This window comes from Pteronotus mesoamericanus, unplaced genomic scaffold, assembly GCF_021234165.1.
Source record: "Pteronotus mesoamericanus isolate MK-2021 breed Mesoamerican mustached bat unplaced genomic scaffold, CSHL_Meso_final scaffold_54, whole genome shotgun sequence".
NCBI lineage: Eukaryota > Metazoa > Chordata > Mammalia > Chiroptera > Mormoopidae > Pteronotus > Pteronotus mesoamericanus.
Window position 1 is genome coordinate 19387252 of NW_026555321.1, and position 19929 is coordinate 19407180.

At 39.2% G+C, this 19929-nt stretch overlaps 3 protein-coding genes across 7 annotated transcripts in view; 2 read left to right on the forward strand and 1 right to left on the reverse strand.

Annotated features, from left to right (window-relative positions):
- The window catches only part of ATP2C1 (ATPase secretory pathway Ca2+ transporting 1), a 133567-nt gene extending 129498 nt beyond the window's left edge, over window positions 1–4069 (forward strand). For all 5 annotated transcript variants that reach the window (XM_054595163.1, XM_054595166.1, XM_054595164.1 and 2 more), the window contains one exon: window positions 3991–4069. In XM_054595163.1, the coding sequence (XP_054451138.1) occupies window positions 3991–4002 (12 nt within the window). In that variant the 3' untranslated portion in view covers window positions 4003–4069. The remainder of the gene's footprint in view (window positions 1–3990) is intronic.
- Window positions 1435–14704, reverse strand: ASTE1 (asteroid homolog 1). Its single transcript, XM_054595169.1, has 5 exons — window positions 14528–14704; window positions 11933–13258; window positions 6279–6489; window positions 3983–4178; window positions 1435–1860 (listed from the first exon to the last, which is right to left on the reverse strand). Exons 2-5 carry the CDS (start codon window positions 13235–13237, stop codon window positions 1530–1532), a joined length of 2043 nt encoding a protein of 680 aa, XP_054451144.1. The 5' UTR covers window positions 13238–13258; window positions 14528–14704; the 3' UTR covers window positions 1435–1529.
- Window positions 14705–14827: 123 nt separating this feature from the next.
- NEK11 (NIMA related kinase 11) overlaps window positions 14828–19929 on the forward strand; it is a 220042-nt gene continuing 214940 nt past the window's right edge. The window contains exons 1-2 of the mRNA XM_054595611.1: window positions 14828–14941; window positions 17888–18157. Of these exons, the coding sequence (XP_054451586.1) occupies window positions 17976–18157 (182 nt within the window). The 5' untranslated portion in view covers window positions 14828–14941; window positions 17888–17975. The remainder of the gene's footprint in view (window positions 14942–17887; window positions 18158–19929) is intronic.

Sequence of the window (19929 nt, forward strand, 5' to 3'; positions counted from 1 at the left end):
GTTTTAAAAAGCAGTGTTGATGAGCCAGGATATATGACACTTATATTGGTATATTTTCTTGATTGGCCCCCAACTCCAGGAATCAAGGAAAAGAGATTTTTTGATACAACGTTTTCCGTGCTTCTAGTCCATAGTACATCTACTATTTGCTGGCAAACTATATTATCTTCTCAAAAGTCCATGCATGTGACCGTTCTTTTCTTGATAATTCTGGGAAATGCCATTTCTTCAGAGACATTAAAAACATGCTCACTAAGGAGCCCATGCACTCTTCCTAACATAATAAACAAATTTTTTTTTTTTCACTTGAAGCACTCATTTGAAACAGAAGCCAGTCTTTAGGTTGAAAACTTGAGGAGCAAATGAGATTGTGTTTTTGCCATTTGTAAGTGGCTAAAACCAGCCAACACTTTAGTGGGGTGTGTGTAACACTGGCTGATGCTGGGCTTACTCTCTTCTAAGAATGAGAGTACTGCTAGTGGAGAGAAGTATTTACCAGATTTTGGGAACTGAATGCAGGCCTGTTCACAGTTTAAAAACCATATTTAGGGTGATTACTCATGGAATATACCAGTGAGAGAGTGGAGAAGAAAGGAATGATACAATTTGTATGACTACAAATGAAGGTCAGAGTATACTTTGAAAATCTTGTCCAGATGTACTCATCTCTCTTGCTTTTTTATTTTCAAGTTCTTTCTTTGGAACTGGCTGGCACCTTCACAGTTCCTTTGGTACTTGGAATCTTAGCTGTTTCTAGTGTGTTCGAGAGCAGTGCCTTTCAAAGTCTTTTCACTGTGATCCACAGTAAGATACCTGTTTTGCACAACCATCTAATAAATGATATGCATATCTGATATTTTCCATTAAAAATGTTGGTTATGGCTCATTAAATTAACTTCACATCCCATAAAAACTTGCAGTATAAGAAATGGCCTTATTTTTAAATTTCTTCTTAGTGTTTCCTCCTAAATCTAGCAGCTCAGGATGCTGTTTCTTATTTTGTTGGGGTCATTTGGGTTTCAACCTGTTTTAAAACCTGGAGCATATCTAAAGTGCTCATCAAACCTGCCAGGGCCTCATTTACTAAGTATTTAAAGGTGTATCATTTTCTGTGTGGCATCCTGACTTCTGTTTTCTAAGGCCCATGAAAAGGAAAGAGTTGTAAAAACATTAAAAAAACAAAACAAAACAAAAACCCAGCTTCTGCTTACAGAAAATAATTGAGGTAGGACTTCTTTTTGAAAACATAGATGGCTAAGTTGCTGCAATTTAAAGGTTACAGATAAACTATTATTAACTTACTGAAATGAGAGAAGTACAAATATGCTTTCAAATATGTGTGAAGAATATGGAAGTTTCTTAAATCAGGTTTTTATTAAAAGCAATACAAAATACCTTGGATTTCAAAGATCACCTATTGCAATGTTTATCCCCTAACTGGTTAGTTCTGGAGAAGAAAGTTAATCATTTCAAGGCAGGTAACAAATTTTAAGACAGAATTATATAATACATCTGCTTGCAGACTGAGTTTACTCAGGCTTTGAGGCCTCAGTATGTTCCTCCATATCTTCAACCATTAGCAGCCTAAACCGATTGCTTTCCTCATACCAACATCTACTGTTTGAGGTGGTCCCCACTCTGTTCTTAGACCGGCTGGTACCTTGTTTCTTTTGACTTTTCTTTTTTGAATTTGATTTACCCTTTGGCAGGAATAATTCAGCAGGAGCATATGACCTCGTGGCATTGAACAGATGTTCATAAAGTTGCTTTGCCTCTGGACACATGCTCAGGAGACTTTCTACAGAGGTCGATGTGAGCAGTTGCCAGCACAGTCCATGCACCAGACTTCCACTATACAACCTGTTCAGAGAGAGAGAAAGAGAGAAAGAGAGGGAGAGAAGGGTGTTAAAGCAAAGTGTCAGTGCACTGGGACAGCCATCATTAACATGGCTTCAATGAATGCATCTAAACACTAAGAGCTCTTTTCTATAGAATCATAAAAATTACTTAAGAATAATATGTTCCTTGAAAGAAGAAACCAAGCTGTTATCAAAAATATTACTTCTTGGGTGGTGACATTTTTAACACCAAATTCAATGATGGACACTTGCTGGTTCTACAACTACCCCAAAATTGAGCAGGCCTCTTAAGAGGAATTAAAAATGCCTCTGATAAACCAAACACGTAGTCTGATGAAATAAAATTTAATGGCATCATTTGCAAAGTTATCATTCACTTTGAACTAAAAACCTACTTCACAAATACAAGATGGGATTAATGGGAAGCCGCAAATTTAATATGTAACTTACTGCCAGAGTTGATCAACTGGTGCCTTAGCAATTGATACAGAACTTCCACCATTTAATCAGTGTAAAATTATAATTTAAAAAGCCTTAGTAGTGCTGAGGTGCAAGAACAATCCTCTTACTGAAATCATTAAGAGAACTGTTTGGTCTTGTTTATCCTGTTTTTTATTTTTGTAATTAATTTTTATTGCATTTTTCCCCTTTACCATTTATCCCCCTTATACCCCTCTCTTGCCCCTCAATAACAACACTGTTGTCCATGTCCATGAGTCCTTTTCCCTTTTTGCTGTGTTCCACCACCCCCAACCCCTCCCCTGACCTCTGAGCTGTCATCCTGCTCTCTCTGAGACTGTCCCTATTTTTCTTGTTAGCTGTTCATTCTGTTCATTAGATTCCACATATGAGTGAAATCATTTGCTTATTTCACTTGGCGTAATGTTCTCCAGGTCCATTCATTCTGTTGCAAAGGGTAAAATTTTCTTTTTTATGGCCAAGTAGTAGTATTCCATTGTGTAAATGTCCCATAGTTGTTTTATCTACTCACCTACTGATGGATAACCTGTTTTGTTTGTAAAGGGATATCTGGTATCTAGAGAGGATCCAGTCAAGAATGACCTAAGTTACTAAAGTCCAGAAATAAAGTACCATAGGTCTAAGGCCAATTAATCTTACTTGGTAAAAGGTTCTTGGGTTAGCTCACATGAAGACCCACAGACATAGTAATAACACTACTGCTAGGAAGCTTTACACCTTGAAACGTGTAAAGTCACACCAGCATATTTTGCATGCCTCCATATATCATGTATTCAAATATTTACGTACTTACAATATGCTAGGCACTGGGGCTACCACAGTACATAAAATAGACAAGTCCCTGCCCTCATAGAGTTTACATTCAAGTGGAGAGAGAGAAAGCATATATACAATCTCAACTCCATTTTCAAAACTATCTTCCTTCCGTCTTCTTTAATCACCAGGATGTCCAATTAGCTGATCCTACCACCTTTCACTGGCCCACACACTACTGCTATCATTGCTTTCTTACTCAGCCTAAACTCCATAATCAAACATTGGAGTTACTTCCTGACATACAGGCTGCCTCTCCCTTCATACGTGCCTGGCTAAACAAAAACCTTAAAGTTCATGTAAGCATCTAGCGGTCATCTCACTAGAATAAAACCTCCATGACAGCAGAAAATTTTTTTTGATTTTTTGTTCATTACACCATAGACCAGAGTAGGCATTTAATACTTGAATGATTGACTGCACAATATTCCATGTGGTAGGGAATGCAGTTATGAAATACAAAAGAATTATAGGGCTAGAGTGATTAGAAGTAGACAGTAATATTTTAGTAAGATCAGAAAAAGCTAAAAGGTTATATTTGAACAGCTTTAAAAGAAATGAGGGAACAAATTTTATCCTACCAACTGCCTTTTTTTTTTTTTTTTTTTACTTTGGAACTGATTTTTTAAAATTCAATCTAATCATGTACTTTTTCTTTGGGAATATGGAAATAACGATATTTTTCCTGTTTCCAGCTCTTCAGCTATAATAGTGTTTCAAGACCAATTATACTAAGATTAATTTTTTATAATAACGTCTTTGCTTTAAATATGAATAAAAGTGTTTGCTTCTGTGCGCACCCCTCTGAACTAGTTTCTTGTGGTGCTTACCGAGTTAGGTCTGGCTCTGAGAGAGGAGTGGACAGCAGCTGATTGAGATACATCCCCATCTGCAGACAGCACTGCCACTGACAGAAGATGTGAGCTGTGTCTAAGTCCAGCCCCGCGCCTGGCCGCGCCTGCTCCTTCACCCTTTGGAACTCTTCATACAGCATTTTAGCGCCATCCTCCCGCAGATCTTCTTTACCTAGACCAAGAAACAACTCAAGGGCAGTAGTTCCCAAAACACTGCGTCAACTTGTAATTTTCTCCATATATGAAACCTCAAACTCCATAAAGAAAAAATTGGTTTAAATAACCAAAATGCTTTTCTTTTCTGGCTCTTTACTATTTTAATGCCAATGTAAAAGCCTTGCTGTATAAATTGAAGTATTACACTGAAATGCCTTTATAATGACAATCTAATTTTATTCAACCCTAAGTTATTTTTTTCTTTAATCTCTTCCACTGGTGTACCACCCGACCTTAAATATCTGCGTCAAACTCTCCAAACCCTAAATCTGTCTCTGAAAAATATAAATTACTATTAAATATCATTCTCTTCATTGTTCTCTTCCACCAAACTTCTTTCATGGAGACCTCCCTGCTATAGTGCACTTAGAGAAACCGCCCATGTGTTCAAAGCACCTTTTAACTTCTGTTTTATGGGAGAAAAACAAAGGTATGACTCAGAATGTGCAGATCATCACTTCTTCCCAGAGAGGATGGGGAAAGGAGCAACAGCCCTGGGAAATGAAGAATGCTGTGTGTGTTCACCCATCAGCTCCTGCAGGTTTGTTTGAGCAGCAGTGCACAAAATGCAGCCGTGCACAAAATGACATCAGACCAACCTGAAGGTAATAAAAAAAGAGGCCCACCTTTTATCAATTAGCGAGCAGCAAGGCCCTGAGCCTGCCTGGATGCCGGGTCCCCAATTCCTAAAAGAAAAGAAACAGACCCTTGACATGCCCCTTTTTCTGGACTCAGGTAAAAATTTAAAAGGCTTGTGCTCTGAGAACTTTCATAAACTATTATTATTCAGTGAGAGGAAATACCCTAAACTTGTGCCTTAACCATTAGTGGGCCTTATTTCTGCATTAAGTTGGCTGTCAAATAACAACAGTCCCTTCTGACAGCTACTCTCACACTTGAGCTTTCTTGGAGTCTATGCTGGTTCATTATTTTATTTAACTTATTTTAAAAAGTAAATTTCAGAGTAGCACCAGTCAGTAGAGCTTTCTGCAGTGATGGAAATGTTCTATATCTGTGCTGTCCTCTAGCTACATGTGATTACTGAGCACTTGAAATGTGCTGGTCGTAGCTATCAGTACTTTTCTAAAGAGTGTTAAGTATTATACATGTTTACATAAACTATTAACAACATTCATATCTTTAAATAATAATTCCATTAGGGAATTGAAGTGCTCCAGTGCATTTATTTCACCTGATATTTAAATTCAGCCTTGGCTGGTGTGGCTCAGTGGATTGAATGCCGGCCTGTGAACCAAAGGGTTGCCGGTTCAATTTCCAGTCAGGACACATGCCTGGGTTGCAGGGCAGGTCCCCAGTAGGGGGTGCGTGAAAGCAACCACACATGGATGTATCCCTCTCTTTCTTCCTCTCTTCACCTCTAAAAAGAAAAAAAAATCTTTAAAAAAAGTTACTACTTCTGCCATCACTACTTACTGCATTTTGCCCACATTTTTGTGCTCACTATATAAGGGATTATTAAACCCATGGTATGTAATCATTTATACCCGTGTAATATCCTTACTTTTCCCTCAAAAATTTGGGCAAGAAAGTGCACATTACACATGGCAAAATATGGTACATACTAATCAAAACTTCCAGTGGAGAAAAAGTAAAGGGAAAAAAACAGCACAAGCATGAATGTTTACTGTAGTTGAGGTACTCAGAAGTTTCACCAATGGGAAATTTTAAATTGTTTCTAGTGATGACATTGTAGCTGTATTGATGATAGAGACAGGGACAGAAAAAGTGGAATACAAAATGCAGCTGACATCAGTCACACTTCACAGGTTAGAGCATTTAGGTGCCACAGAGTAGGTGGGATCAGGCAGTATCAGTACACCTTCACTTCTGTGCCCTTGAAGTCAAACCCTCCAGCCCTGAGCCTGCACATGAAAGGGAAGTGCTCGAAAGTACTTACTAATGAACGAATGATATATTGGTGCCTCCATGTCTAAGTTCTGATGTAACTGATAGGAGTAGATACTCCAAGAATTTTAACTTTTTATCATTGTAAATAATAAATAAAAATACGCTTCTGGAATTTCCAGATACCTACCAGGGCTGTTGATCATAGCATGCAACGGCCCCACCAACATCCCCAGCAGCAAGGCTTGTAGATGATGCAGTTTTGCCTTGGCCTCCATGTGCTGCAACCAGTAGCAGCTGACAGCAATGGGCAACTTCAAAGAAGTAGGGATGGGGTCCAGGATGGTCTGTTTCACCTTTAACGTTTCTAACAGAAGTATCTGCCGTCTAGCCAAGGAGAGCTGAAAAAACATAACAAACACCTTACAAGTTACTTTGGGGGAATCTTTTATTTTTCCTAGTATGAAGAGACTTTGTGCAAATGAAATTGCTGTGTCAGATTCTTCCTGTGTAAAACAACCAGCCACACTCAGCATTAGAACATTAATAAGGTGCTTAATAAATATGGTTGGTTGAATGGATGTTCTGTCTACTCCCGCTACACAGCTCCTGCTCATGTCATTCCATCTTCCAGGTAGGCTGGCTGAATATCTTCAGTGCATGTTACTTGGGAAGCTTGTTAAAAATTCAATCCTCAGGCCCTCCCCCCTAAATTTTGATTCAGTAAATGTGAGGGATCCCAGAAACCTGCATTTTAACTATTTGGCTTTGAGAAACAATGATCTATACTCAACCAATCCCTTACTTGGCAGTGAATATTCAGACCCCCACCTTCTCCAGGATGCCATTACTTACCACCGCTAGAAGAAACTTAGATTATGAGCAGCCTTGTGGCATATCATACAGTTTTCTATCTGTGTGGGTCTTGTCTCATGTTCCTACCAAGTTGAATGTTTTCTTTTCTTTGTGTTCTCCTACTCAGGGACTGTCCCAGGTGGCTACTTGTAAGTGAGAGGCATATTCAAGGGAGATAGGAGTATTTAAGGACTACCTGCATTGTGCTTGCAAAAACATACCACACTCACTTTTATTCCATGTCTTAGAGAGTGCACTTGAAGTAAAAGGAAGTAGAGAGCTATGAGCGCTTGGGGCTACTTGTTGGGAATAATTTTACCTTAATGAATCTTAAGAACCACAAGGGACTTTACAGGTCTCATACTTTTACAGATGAGAAAACTAGGCTATTAAAAGGGCACCTTCAAGGGGGACTTTACCATCAAAGTTTAAGAGAAAAATATAATTGTATTCCCAGTGTCAGCTAGACACTTTCTTAACTTTCTGAGAGAGTCTGAGACACGTCTTAGCACCAAACACCTAATTAGTAGTCGATAAATGTGTTGACAGCTGAGATGTTAATCTGAAATAAAACACTTCATAACTGACAAAATAGTTTCATCACAGTGCATGACAACATTAAATCAGTGATTTAAAAGTACTTGTTTTAATAATTTTGTATTAAAAACTTTTAATCAATCACCCCATGAGAAGTAGCACTACTTAAAATTTTTTTTTAATGATATATATTTTTTTAGATTTTATTTATTTATTTTTAGAGAAAAGGAGGGAGAAAGAAAGGGAGAGAAACACCAATCTGTGGTTGCCTCTCACACAACCCCACCTGGGGACCTGGCCCGCAACCCAGGCAGGTGCCCTGACTGGGAATCAAATCGGCGACCCTTTGGTTTGCAGGCTGGCGCTTGATCCAACCGAGCCACACCAGCCAGGGCTAATTGCTTAAATTTAAAGTAAAACAAAAACTATTCTTTATAATCTCCTAAACTGGTAGAAAAACACCAATTAAAGGCTAAGAAAATGGATGAATTCTTTCCTGATGTAGAATGCTTAAATTACTGAGTTCTTCAGCCGAGTTGCAACAAAGGAAGAAAGCAGTCTGCGCTTGACTTCAGAGACGTTCTGTCCCCCATCAACTCCACGGCGCAGCGCGGTTTCTGAACTCTCCTATAGTCAGTCTAATCATCTTTAAAATGGGCATTATAATGCATTCCACAAAGTGTCCCATGGAATCCACCAGTCCTTAGCCCCTTCCAAAAGGGGAACTGCTCTGCTCACAGCCCTGAAATCTGATTAGGTTTTATCCCATGTGACAACGCCCAGGGAGAGGGAAAGCCCAAGCCTGCAGAGGAAACTGCCGCACAGAGCCAGCGGAGCCCAGAGAGAGGCTGGTCTTGGCACTGCCTTACTCCCCAAGAATAATCCATTTCCATTTCTCCTTATGATTATTCTCCTGTTGGTTAACTTGAGTGGCACTCTGTCCACTGCAACTAATACAACCAAAATTGAAACACTATCCTATGAGGTTACTGTGGGAATTCAATGAGAGACTGTATAAAGCTTCTATTACAACAGCTGGCACAAAGTAGGTAAAGTATTATTACCACATCATGTTAAGAAAAACAAAACGAACAGATGCTATCACAAAGTTTCTATACATGTTACCTGCATTTGTCTCTGGAATAACATTTGCACCTGATACCATTTAGAATAATTGTGCACTAATTAGAGCTAACAACGTGGAGCTAAATACAGAATCGATTAGCTTACCCCAAAGGAAAGCCAAGTGATATCAATGCATAGAGTGAGCTACAATTTCACCTCACTTTGAATACAGTTAAGTGATGAGAACACTTGTCATCTCCACTTAGCAAGGAGTATAATCAGCCTGTGATACTCAATGACTCAACTGGATTTTCATAGGCAGGGAAAGTGTCCCAGTCCCTATGTCACACTATACGGGAACAAATCAATTCTAGATAGATTGTAGATCTAAATAGGAAAGGCAAAAAAATTTTTTTCATGACCAGGGAGTAGACAGTAATTAAGTCACAAAAGTGATAACCATAAATAACGAATATTTAGTCTATATTAAGAACTTCTGTTCATCAAGCCATATTAGGGTTAAAAGACAATTCACAAATGGGAAAGGCTATTCACCACAATGCATGTTATTTAACAAGCAACCTGTATATAAAAACTTAAAAGAAAACAGAAAGATGGGCAAAAGACTGAACAAAAACTTACATAACATAATGTCCAAATGGCCAATTCACACATGAAAAGGTTCTCAAATACGTCATCAGAAAAATGCAACTCAACATCCACTAAAATGGCTAAAACAATGCCACTACCCAACCACCAAAATAGCTAAAATTTTTTTAAAGAATAGAAAATACCAGGTATCAGCAAGGATGTAAAGTGAGAGGAACTCATAAGCTTGCTGGTAGGGGTATTAATTGGTAAAACCACTTTACAAGACCACTGGACACATATCTTTCAAGCTGAACACATGTGTATCCTATAATCCAGCAATTCTGCTCCTAGTTATATATTCAATAGAAATATGTTCATATTGTCACTAAATGGCATGCACTAGAATGTTTATAGCACTATTCACAATAGCCCAAACTGCAAACTACCCAAATGCCCATAAGCTATAAAATGGAAAAACCAGTTTTGGTATATTCTCAAACTGTAATAATACACAGCAATGAGAAATGAATTTTCTACAACTACTCAGAGATATGAGTAAATATCACACTGTAATGAATAAGCCAGATGAAAGAATTCATACAGTATGATCCCATTTTTATGAAATACAGTCAAGACTATTCAATGTCGTTAGAGGTCAGGATAGTGATTTAAGGGGGTAGGAGAGGGGGTGACTAGGAGAGCCAGATACTAGGGAAAGCTTCTGGGGTGCCGATAACATCTGGGTGTCCTTTACATGGAAGTGTCGGGTTGGTGAAAACTCATCAAGCTGTCCAATTATCTGTGCACTCTGCTGTGTGTACATACTCAGGAAGGGACGGACTGCAAAGAGGTAAGAGGAAACTTGTAGGGATGATGGATGCATTCGTTATGTTCATTGCAGAATGGATTCATGGATGTAAACATTTACCAAAACTCATAAGAATGCACACTTTAAATATGGGCACTTCAGTGTACATCAGTTATTTCTCAACAAAGCCATAAAGAGTTTTTAAAAAATCCTCCAGTACAGCACCATTTATGAGTAGCAATGTAATTTCAGCAAAACATCTTTTTGAATGTTAATTTCAATTTTTAAAAAAGATTTTATTTATTTTTAGGCAGAGGGGGAGGGAGTGAGAAAGAAAGAGAGAAACGTCGATTGGTTGCCTCTTGCACACACTCTGGGGACTGAGCCTGCAACCCAGGTATGCGCCCTGACTGGGATTCAAACCAGCGACGTTTGGCTTAGCGGGACGCTGCCCAACTGAGCTGTAGGGTCAGAGCATTGCTAATTTCAATTTCATTGGTGTGGGTAAAGTTTTAATAAATCTCTTCTCTTTGGAATTTGACCTATGCTCAACTTTCTAGTTCTGTAACCCTGGAGATGCGATAAAGTTAGCTGTGTTACTTAACATGATAAAAATGACTCTTGTAAAACTGCATCTAGACTTAAACTATAAACTGTAAACACCAGATGGGGACACCATATCATGGGGCTTCTGTGAATACAGTGACTTGTAATGAAGCATGTCCCTTGCAGAGACTCCAGAAGTGATATTTATGGAATTGTTAAAACAAAGGTTGAATCCTGTGGGTAAGGAGGCAAATGAGACTTTTTCTTTTTTTGAGATAATTCACATCATAAAAGTCACCCTTTTAAAGTGGTTTTGGTATATTTATAAGCTTGTGCAACCATCACTAATGTTTAGCAGCATCCTTTGCCTCTACTCAATAGATGCCAGTAGCAATACCTCCCTCCCTTTACCCACTCCCCGCCCCCGCCAAGGCAGTGACAATCCAAAGTGTCTTCAGACATTGGCAAATGCCCCTGGGGAGCAGGTGAAATCATCCCCAGTGGAGAACCAATGGTGTGGAATGCTCCAAGGTCTCTCACAGAAGGGGAAAGACCGATTCAAACCTGCTGGGAAGCTGTGGTTGCCGTCCTACAGCCCTGAGTAGACCGGCCCCAAGAGTGATCTGTGCGAGTCTTGTGAATCTGAGTATTTGGTTGGATCTAAGAAAAACTCCAGTGGGCATTGAAACTGTTATTGTAAATTTATCTGCATTTAATTTGTAAGTTTAATTGTGTTAGCATAAGCAATTTCATATCTATTTGTAATTTTTAAGATATTTATTAATATGAAAAACAAAATGAACCTTGGGATCAATAAGAATGTTTTTCCCGTGAAAAGGGGATTAGTCTAGTGTTACTCAGATTTAAGCAACACTATTTAGGCTAAGAGTCATTTTTTTCCATTATCAAACTAAGCAAATCACCATGAGGCCATAAATTGAAAGCCTATAAAAAGGTCCTCATTAATAAAAATGAGAAATAGACCCAAGCATCAGTATTTGTTAACTGAAAGTTGATGCAGGCTGATACATTAGTTATGTCTATGACCAATGCTTTTAGGCACACTTTTTTTCTTTTTCTTTCTTTTTTCTTTTCGTAGCTAGTAATTTTTTTGCCAGTTTTTTTTTTAAGCCACATTACCCCATTATATTGATAGCTAGTAACAACAGAGTAGTAGTAATAATTACAGAGCTAACAGACTACTACTGAAATACAGTGAAATGGAAGATTTGGAGCTAAAAGCTCCGAGTCCTGGCACTGATACACCCTGGCCGAGGTATTACATAGTAACCACTCTTGAGCCCTAGCTTTACCAGCTATGAAATGGGGGCAGTATGGCAACCAACCTCAGTTTATTACATTAAGAGAGATAATATACATGAAAGCACTTTGTAACCTGTAAAGTGCTTTACAAAATTTACATTAGTATCACAAACACTTACCTCAGTCAATTTGCTCAAGTCAGAACAATCCTTGGGCAGTTCTACTGCATCAACAGTTGTTGTTTTGATATTTTTATTAATCCTTTCCACTTCACTGAAAGCTAGAGGCCGAGGAGGTGATGCATTCAAGGACACATTTTCCAGATGTGGAGAAACATTCAAAAGAAGCCCATAAATGATTTGCCGGATGGGCAGAGATATTCTGTGGGCATTTGGTTGCTGCATGTTTTCCACCTGTGTGTGAAGAATGGTCCTTCTTAGCACCAAAGCATCGCTGATGAAAGGAGAGAGCTCACCTTTGGCCAAAGCCTCTAGGACCCATTCTGGTAAACCCAGATTCAAGGCCTCTGGACAGGCGTAAGTACCACATTGGAAGAAGTCCTGCAGCTTCACCTGGGACTGCTGGTATTCTTCCATGAAACAGCAGAGAAGCTCCTTAACATTTTCTCGATCTTTTTTGGGGAGATATTTCAGAACATTATCTAATGCTTCAGTAGGCTCAGCAAAATGAGACAACCAATTCAGAAGTCCCAGAACTCGGTGATGTCTCCTCCCCTTAGAACTGGCAGCTCCAGGAGGAAGACGTGCTTTACTTAAGAACGTCTCCATGATGGGCAGATTAATATGGTCGTTTCCACATAGCACCGCAAAGAGAGGTAGTAGTGCTTTATTCATATTGCTGAAGTAATGGCAGAGTGCATCAAGGGAAAAGCATTTGGCAGGGATATAGTAGTCTTGTGTGCCCTTAACAGTGTTCACATTTCTCCACTGAAAGCTATTCAGTGGGCAAAACCCAGCTTTCAGGTCAAAAATGCAAAAGTCACTATCCGACGATAACACAGGGCAATTCCAATGATTAGCGAGTGTCATAATGTCCCGATCTGCTTCTGAAAAGCACTGGACAAAACATACCTGCAGCTTGATCAAAACCTGTATGAACACTTCCCGGATGAGTAAGGGGCATACATACCCACCCCCACCAACAGAAAGGGAATGGGCCATCTGGATCTTCTCTCTAGCTCGATCCTTCAAAGTTGTAAGCTTTTTATCTGAAATGTCACATCCTCCATCTAATACAACATATGGACATATATTACAAGAAAACAGTGATTCGAAGAATTTTTGTACAACATCTGCAAAAGAATCATAGTCCCCTCCATACCGGAGCTCCAAGTTTGAGTTGAAGCAAAGCCGGTGGAAGAGAGCATAGCCATCAATAATAATTTTTGTGTCTCGCAACTTCAAATCAATGAAGAACTCATTACTATGATCTTCCACAAAACTCATTAGTCCTCGGATACCCATGATGACTGTCTGAAGAGTTGCCTGTTTAAAACAATGGAATACACTTTCAATTGATGCCTGTTACAGGGGACCAACCCATTGTTTCCACCACCGTCAAATCAACAACAAATGTTATAAAGAACTCTTTAAATACGACATATTAGGTGTCAGCATCTCAATTCTTATCTAGACCCTCAGGCAAGACCAACTAGTTGAGTGCCTTTTCATTCTTTTTTGTTTTCCCCATGCGTTGCGAGGCATAGATTCAGTGGTTCATGGACTTTTTTCCTGGGATACGAATGAGGTTGCTAATGATTCTAAAGGAAAGTTGATTAAAGTCCATTGCTGACACACTACTATAGAATTTCTGTTGACTTTGATATAGGCAATAGTCTTACAAAACAGAAGATTCGCTTTGTGGGCTCAAAGTAAAAAGTTGTAAGCCATAAAAATTATATTCTTCTTAATCTTATAATTAGTAAATCAGAAAGCATTGGGCTTCAGTTAATTAAAGTGTGTGTGGTCGATGACATGGATCCAGGTTTTTTTGTTTGTTTGTTTGTTTTGAGAATCAGAGTCTGGGAACTTATTTCAGGCATTAGCTTGTGGGACCATCTTAACTGGCATGGTAAGGAAAGTATTCATGCCTCCAGGAACTAACTGTCCAATTTTACCCCAACCAGAGGCTCTTACCTTCTTGTCTTTGTATACCTGGCCAAGGTACCGGCAATATCCTTCAATATCTGGCTAACTTAAGTCACAGGATCAGAATTACTAGTTTTTCCTTTGGCCTTAGAATCCATAATGGCTCAGCATGGTACTGTTACAAAATCGTGAGATTTTGTCAACCACGGATTTTTTTTTTTTTGCATTAATTTTGAATTTTAAAGGTATTGTGTTAAAATTCATCTTGATTACAGAGTTTTGAACATCCCTTGCCTTTTGCATCTGACTCACTTTCACCCTAGTCTTGGCCCTATCTCTGATAAGTATAAAGAAATAATCTTATTTCTTTAAAAGTCCGTCTTGTACGTAAAGTTTCTGACAGCAGAGACCGTGTCAACTCATCTTAAGCAAATTACAGGACACGGGCAGTTGTTGAACAAATGCGTGCTGGATAGGAGAACGGCGCACAAAAGGTTTGATCTAAATCCTGAAACACGGGCCTTCATACACCGCGCCACAAGGGCTCTCACAACCCGCCAATCGGACCAAGAGCAGAGCCCACCAGCTCCGTCCTCCCATAGAACCGGCCCGTCCACTAGAAGCCCTCAGGAGCCAAGGTAGTACTGGAAGCGGAAGCCCCCGCACCTGAGAGCGGGAACAGGAAGTCTCCCGGTCTACGTCAGTGGGAAGCCCGGTTCCGTGAAGCCAGTAGCGCCAGGCTGCGCTGGGGGTAGGGGAGCGGGCTCTTCGGCGCGAGATCGCTGAAGAACGCTGGCGAGTCCACTCCAAAGTGGCTGCTGTCAGGTTAGCGGCCACCTCTCTTTTCCCCGCCCACTTGAGTCAGAGCACACTTCCGCCCTGTTGACAGAGTCCAGGCCGCCTCTCCCAACTTCCCAGCATGCCCTGCGCGGTCTCCTTGGCAACGGAGCTCAACAAACGTGGCCGGAGGTGGTCCCGGAGCTCTGTGGGTCCTGAGGGCTCATCTATCGTAGGTCCCACTTGGGGGCGGGACACTGGGGATACCTGGCGCTGCGGCTCCTGCATTCTCGACTCGGAAAGGTATGCGAAGGAGCTCTGCGCGGGGCGTGCCGGACTCCCCGGCGCCGAGGAAGGTGATGGTTTCCGGCTGCCCCAGTCGGGGTCCGCATCTCCGGAACTCCAAGCCTTCGATTCTCCTCCCTTCCCCCGAATTCTTACCTCCGGGATCTGCTCCACTCCCTGGCGAATAAGTGTTGCTTGTGCCCTCTCAGTATATGTTAATCCGTTTGGCGAAGTTACCACTTTAAGAAAAGTTGAGACAGTTATGTTAGTTTTACCTTAAGTTTAGGCTTACCTTTAAGGTTGGATTCCTAATTTAGCAGAATCTGGTGTCAAATCTGCGTCCTCTCACTTATCATTGCCATGGAAGAGAACTACTTGGCTTCAACCTGTGATAAACACTCCCTCCCCCTGTCTTTTGTCCCCAGCCAGATCATCCTCACATGCAAGGGCCAATTTGCACAGAGTGGTGATCTTTCACCTTCCTCACGGTTCCATCCAACTTTGTAAATTTTCTCTCCCCTCCCCCTACCACACATACATTTTCCCTTCCTCGGTCAGCTGTTGTTCTGCTGGATGCTTATTTGCCCCAACAAAGTGTATTGAACACCTGCTGTATGCCAGGCACTGCGGATACAGAGGTAAAGAAGGTGTGTTCCGGGCTCTCAAGTTCATTCCAGACCTTCTGAGGTGGGGGCAAGGGCACCCTGACAAGTGAACGGTAGCTCCATGGTTACACAGAGGACACTAACGAAATGATGATGGCCTAATGGTGACCTTGGAAGCGGGCAGCAGGGCTGAACCTGTGAGTGAGGGCCAGAGGGAACCTAGTTCCAAAGCCCGCTGTGGCTGGAGCCAGGCCGTTTAGACGCTGCTGGGTTTAAAGGCTCGTTTGCCAATGGGAGCCCCTGGGAAACTCAGAACTGTTCTCTCCCTCACTAAACAGAGACCCCTTATCTCATCTTTAAAGTAAGGAGAATTCCTGAGTGATCTGAAGGGTTCTTCCAGTTGAAAAATCCGTAAGTCCATACATTGTTTTTTTGAACAGTTTAAGTTGCCCAGAAAGCCTCACTTGTATCTTAGCAGAGGAAGCAAATGAAAGATGCATTTGGAGGCCTGCTCTCCAGTTGTTTTTTTTTTTTTTCAGCAGATTTTACTAATACTTTCTGTGATCTTGATAATCCTACTTAATTTTTTACTTATTCAGGGATTTTGAGGAATGGGTCTCAGCTCTGAAGTTCCAGTTCAGTGCTAATGCTGTGTTAGTATTGTTGAGAGCACAGAGCCAGGTCCTTTCTCTTCTTTAATTTCTTCCCTCCCTCTTTTCCCCTCTTTTTACTTCCCCCCACCCTCCCTTCCTTTCTTCCTTTCTTTCTTAGCTGGTTCTAGTCTCCTCCCTGGCATCATGTGAAACTTACTTGATTAATAAATTATTCCAAGGAGGAAAATGCTGTAAATCAGTGATTTATTCAGCCGGTGTGCCCCAAGAATGTTTAAAATATGCAGTACCTGACTATTTTAGTCAGGGACACTGACCTCTTCTCCCTTAGACTATCAAAGAAAAAAATGACAACAGCCAATACAACAAGAACTATCTGGTGTGAATTACCTATTTTGAACCATAAATATATAAAGTCATATAATAGAGTGGCATCTTATTGGTCACGTTGTATAATAAGATTGTGTCTGGTTGGTTATTACTTGGTACCAGATATCCTTATATATAAATATAGTAACTTGATTTTTTTAAAAGTCACTCTGGAGTACAAAGGTTAGTTAATTACTATTATTTTCTTTTTTTGTAACTCAATCAAAATTATACCTATTTTTCTTGTTAGATCAGCAAAATATATAATATTTTGGTGTGCTGCAGAATTTTAGTAATTAGTTTATGTGTGCCATGAGATGAAAAAGGTTGAAAATCACTTGTAAATGGACATTTATGTGTTTATATTCTGTTCTGAAGCCTGTTGACTATGTACTCCAAACTACACAGACAACATCTTGTTTTATCATTGTATACCATAGGTTTTGTCTCATAACTTTGGAATTGTTGAGTAAGGAAACCTGACTTCAAGTTGTAGAGTCTTCAATTTAAAATCATGTTTTTATATAGATTTAAAACAAACAATATTATATCTTGATGAAATAAAAGGGATTTTACCATGCACATACATATGAAACAGTCCTGACTTTTATAATTCTCCTGTGCATTTGTGAGGAATTACAGATTTACCTATAACACATTTATATTCAGCTAACATTAAAATACAATTTTAAGCTTGAACTGCTTTTGTGATAGTTATTGTTTCCAATCCAGGGAGATTGCTCTATACATAGTATGTATAACTGAAGCTTTAGAAACTGGATTAGAATTTGCTTAGGATGGGAAAAATTTCATTCTGAATCCTTATCCCTTTGCACATCAGTTCCAAGAAATGCAAATACCATGGTTTAAAGTCCACAGAAGAAAAAAAAAGTCTAAAGAAACCACATCATGCTCATTTCTGGTTTATTCTTAACTTGGTATTTGCTAATTAAAAAAATAGACATATGGTGGGAAGAAAGACTTACAAAAGGTTGATGCAAATATATAGATTTAAGAAAATGAAAATGTTCTTATATTTGGATGTTTTTTGAAAAGTAAGTGGAGAGCATATATCTTAAACAGATTGTTGATTGAAAAATGTATATACCTCTCAGAACTTTGGGAGAATTTGACTGTAACTCAGTTTTGCTAAATATGAATGTATGAGGGAAGGTTCACTCCCTGTGAAAGACTACCTTCTATTGGAATCTTCAGTGTCTCCACCTTGTAACATTTTTCTTTCAAGTTGTTAAAATTAACCAACATGGATCATTCAGTCTACTAATCAAGGTACAGGAAACACTGCCAACAACTTACACTTTTTGGGGGGAATAGTTCAACATTTTTTAGACTTGATCTCTGGACTTTTTATCTTTAAGGCATTGACCAATGCTACTTGGATGAATTCCACTATCCCCTAGGAGACTTGAATGTTAAGTTTCTGTAAACAAAGAAACCAGTTATTTCATGTTGGGAACAATGCTGAAATTCCAAGAAACTGCTAAATATGTGAGTGGATCAATAGCCATTTCCAGTTATCCAAAAACCTTGATCGCAAGAAGATATGTGCTTCAACAGAAACTTGGCAGTGGAAGTTTTGGAACTGTCTACCTGGTTTCAGACAAGAAAGCCAAGCAAGGAGAGGAATTGTAAGTAAAAATATTTTCTACAAATCTTGACTTGGCTGCCCACGTGTGCAACTTTTAACTGATTAAAAACATGGAGTATGTTTCACTTTGACCTTTGCATTAAAGAATTTCTTTAGTAAGAAATAAAAAAGTTCCTTGAGTGGTGTCTTCAGATCAGAGTTTTGAAGGCATTTCAGCAGGTAAGTAAAATACCCAAATGACTTAGAGAAGGGAAATGGGGTAAATTACATGAAAATACAATTTCTATGCATACCAGAATCTCAATTACAGCATTGCTTCAATTTAACTTAATTGGGACTTTGTGAATAATAGAATAAGAATTGTTTATAATGACTGCAGTTTTAGAAATGTTATGAAATGCAAATAAATGGAAATTCACATTTGAGGTGACTAGGGTGTACTATGGTATCAATTTTCTTTGCCTTTTTACTATGGAAGAGTTTTTCAAAGTCTGTAGTTTTACAGTTCTCAAATTAGATATGTAAACTGAACAGGGGCCCCCATTTAAAATTAGCTTATGTTGATGAACTTCTTATTATTCTTCTCCTTTGATTTGATTGGATTCTACAGCCTTTCATAGTAGAGAAAAATGCTTAATGGTGTTTAACCATAAATCTCTTATGGATAAGGATGAATATTCATTTTTAGCTTAAAATTGTTTGAATTTGCTGGAGTGGAAAATTAGTTGGAACTGAAGTTAGGATAAGAAACTTGTGCATCAGAAATACAGGAGGAAGAGAAAGCAGAAGAAAGAATGATCTAAGAAATCAGCCCTTAACTGAAGAACACATTCCTGTCACATAATCTATTTTGAGGCTACTCTACATTCTTCCAGCTTTTTTTCCCATTGGATATTTAAATGTGGGTTTAAAATTAGTGTGATAAATAAGTTTCTACTTTTTAATATTTTTGTAGGAATTATAAAGGTAAATGTTACTGATGCTCCGACTTTAAGAGTCACACTTTTAAATGGTCTCTATGTCCAGAATTTTAAAAATTATGTAGAATTCATAGTTTTCAATAAATTCCTACCTGAAGAACAGTGCTAGTACTCGTCTGGTGTCCTTAAAACATGCTTTAGGACTCCCACTGAAAAGAATTTTTTCCCTTTTACGTCCTAGAGGTACTCTTCCAGCCATTTAAAACAAGATGATGAATTTCTGAAAATTACTAGAGAATCTTTATGGAAACATTGAAAGTAAGACCTACGTCTGACTCAGGACTTGTAAAACCACACTATAAAGTCTGTGGCCAATTTTGGTTTCTTCAACTAAGGAGGAATATGAAGAATTTTTTAAAAAATTCACAGGAGGGCTAAAAAAAAGTTGATTAAAGGGATGTAATGTGTGAAGACCAAACCTGAAAGCTACAGACTTGAAATGATGGGTGTGTGTGTGTGTAAAGAGAAAAGAAGGGAGGGAGGGAGGGAGGGAGAGCGAGAATATGAGAGAGAAGAGGGGTTGGGTGATTGGAAAGTGATTTGTTAGTGACCCTTCCTGTACCTGAACTAGTCTTAAGGCATGTGACTTGAGCTGAAGATGATAGAGCAAGCCTAGGTGTGTAGAATGAAGCCAGTACTGAGGATATTTGACAAATCATTCGATGTCAGAAGGTCTGGTTTAGAATCTCTCAGAAAGGAATCATTCATCATCAGAATCCCTGCAACATATTACATATTGGCCATGTTTAGCCTTCAGATTTTTTTTTTGCCTGTATAGTACTTCTTTTTAAATCTAAATTAGTTGCCAGCATTTAAAAATGAGCAGTTCTAA

Coding starts and splice junctions, on each gene's coding strand:
- ASTE1 (XM_054595169.1), bottom strand. CDS start 13,237: ATGGGTATCCGAGGACTAATGAGTTTTGTGGAAGATCATAGTAATGAG. Junction 6,490..11,932: donor ACTTGAGCAAATTGACTGAG/GTAAGTGTTTGT, acceptor ATGTTTTTTCAG/CTCTCCTTGGCTAGACGGCA. Junction 1,861..3,982: donor TCAGAGCCAGACCTAACTCG/GTAAGCACCACA, acceptor CTCTCTGAACAG/GTTGTATAGTGGAAGTCTGG.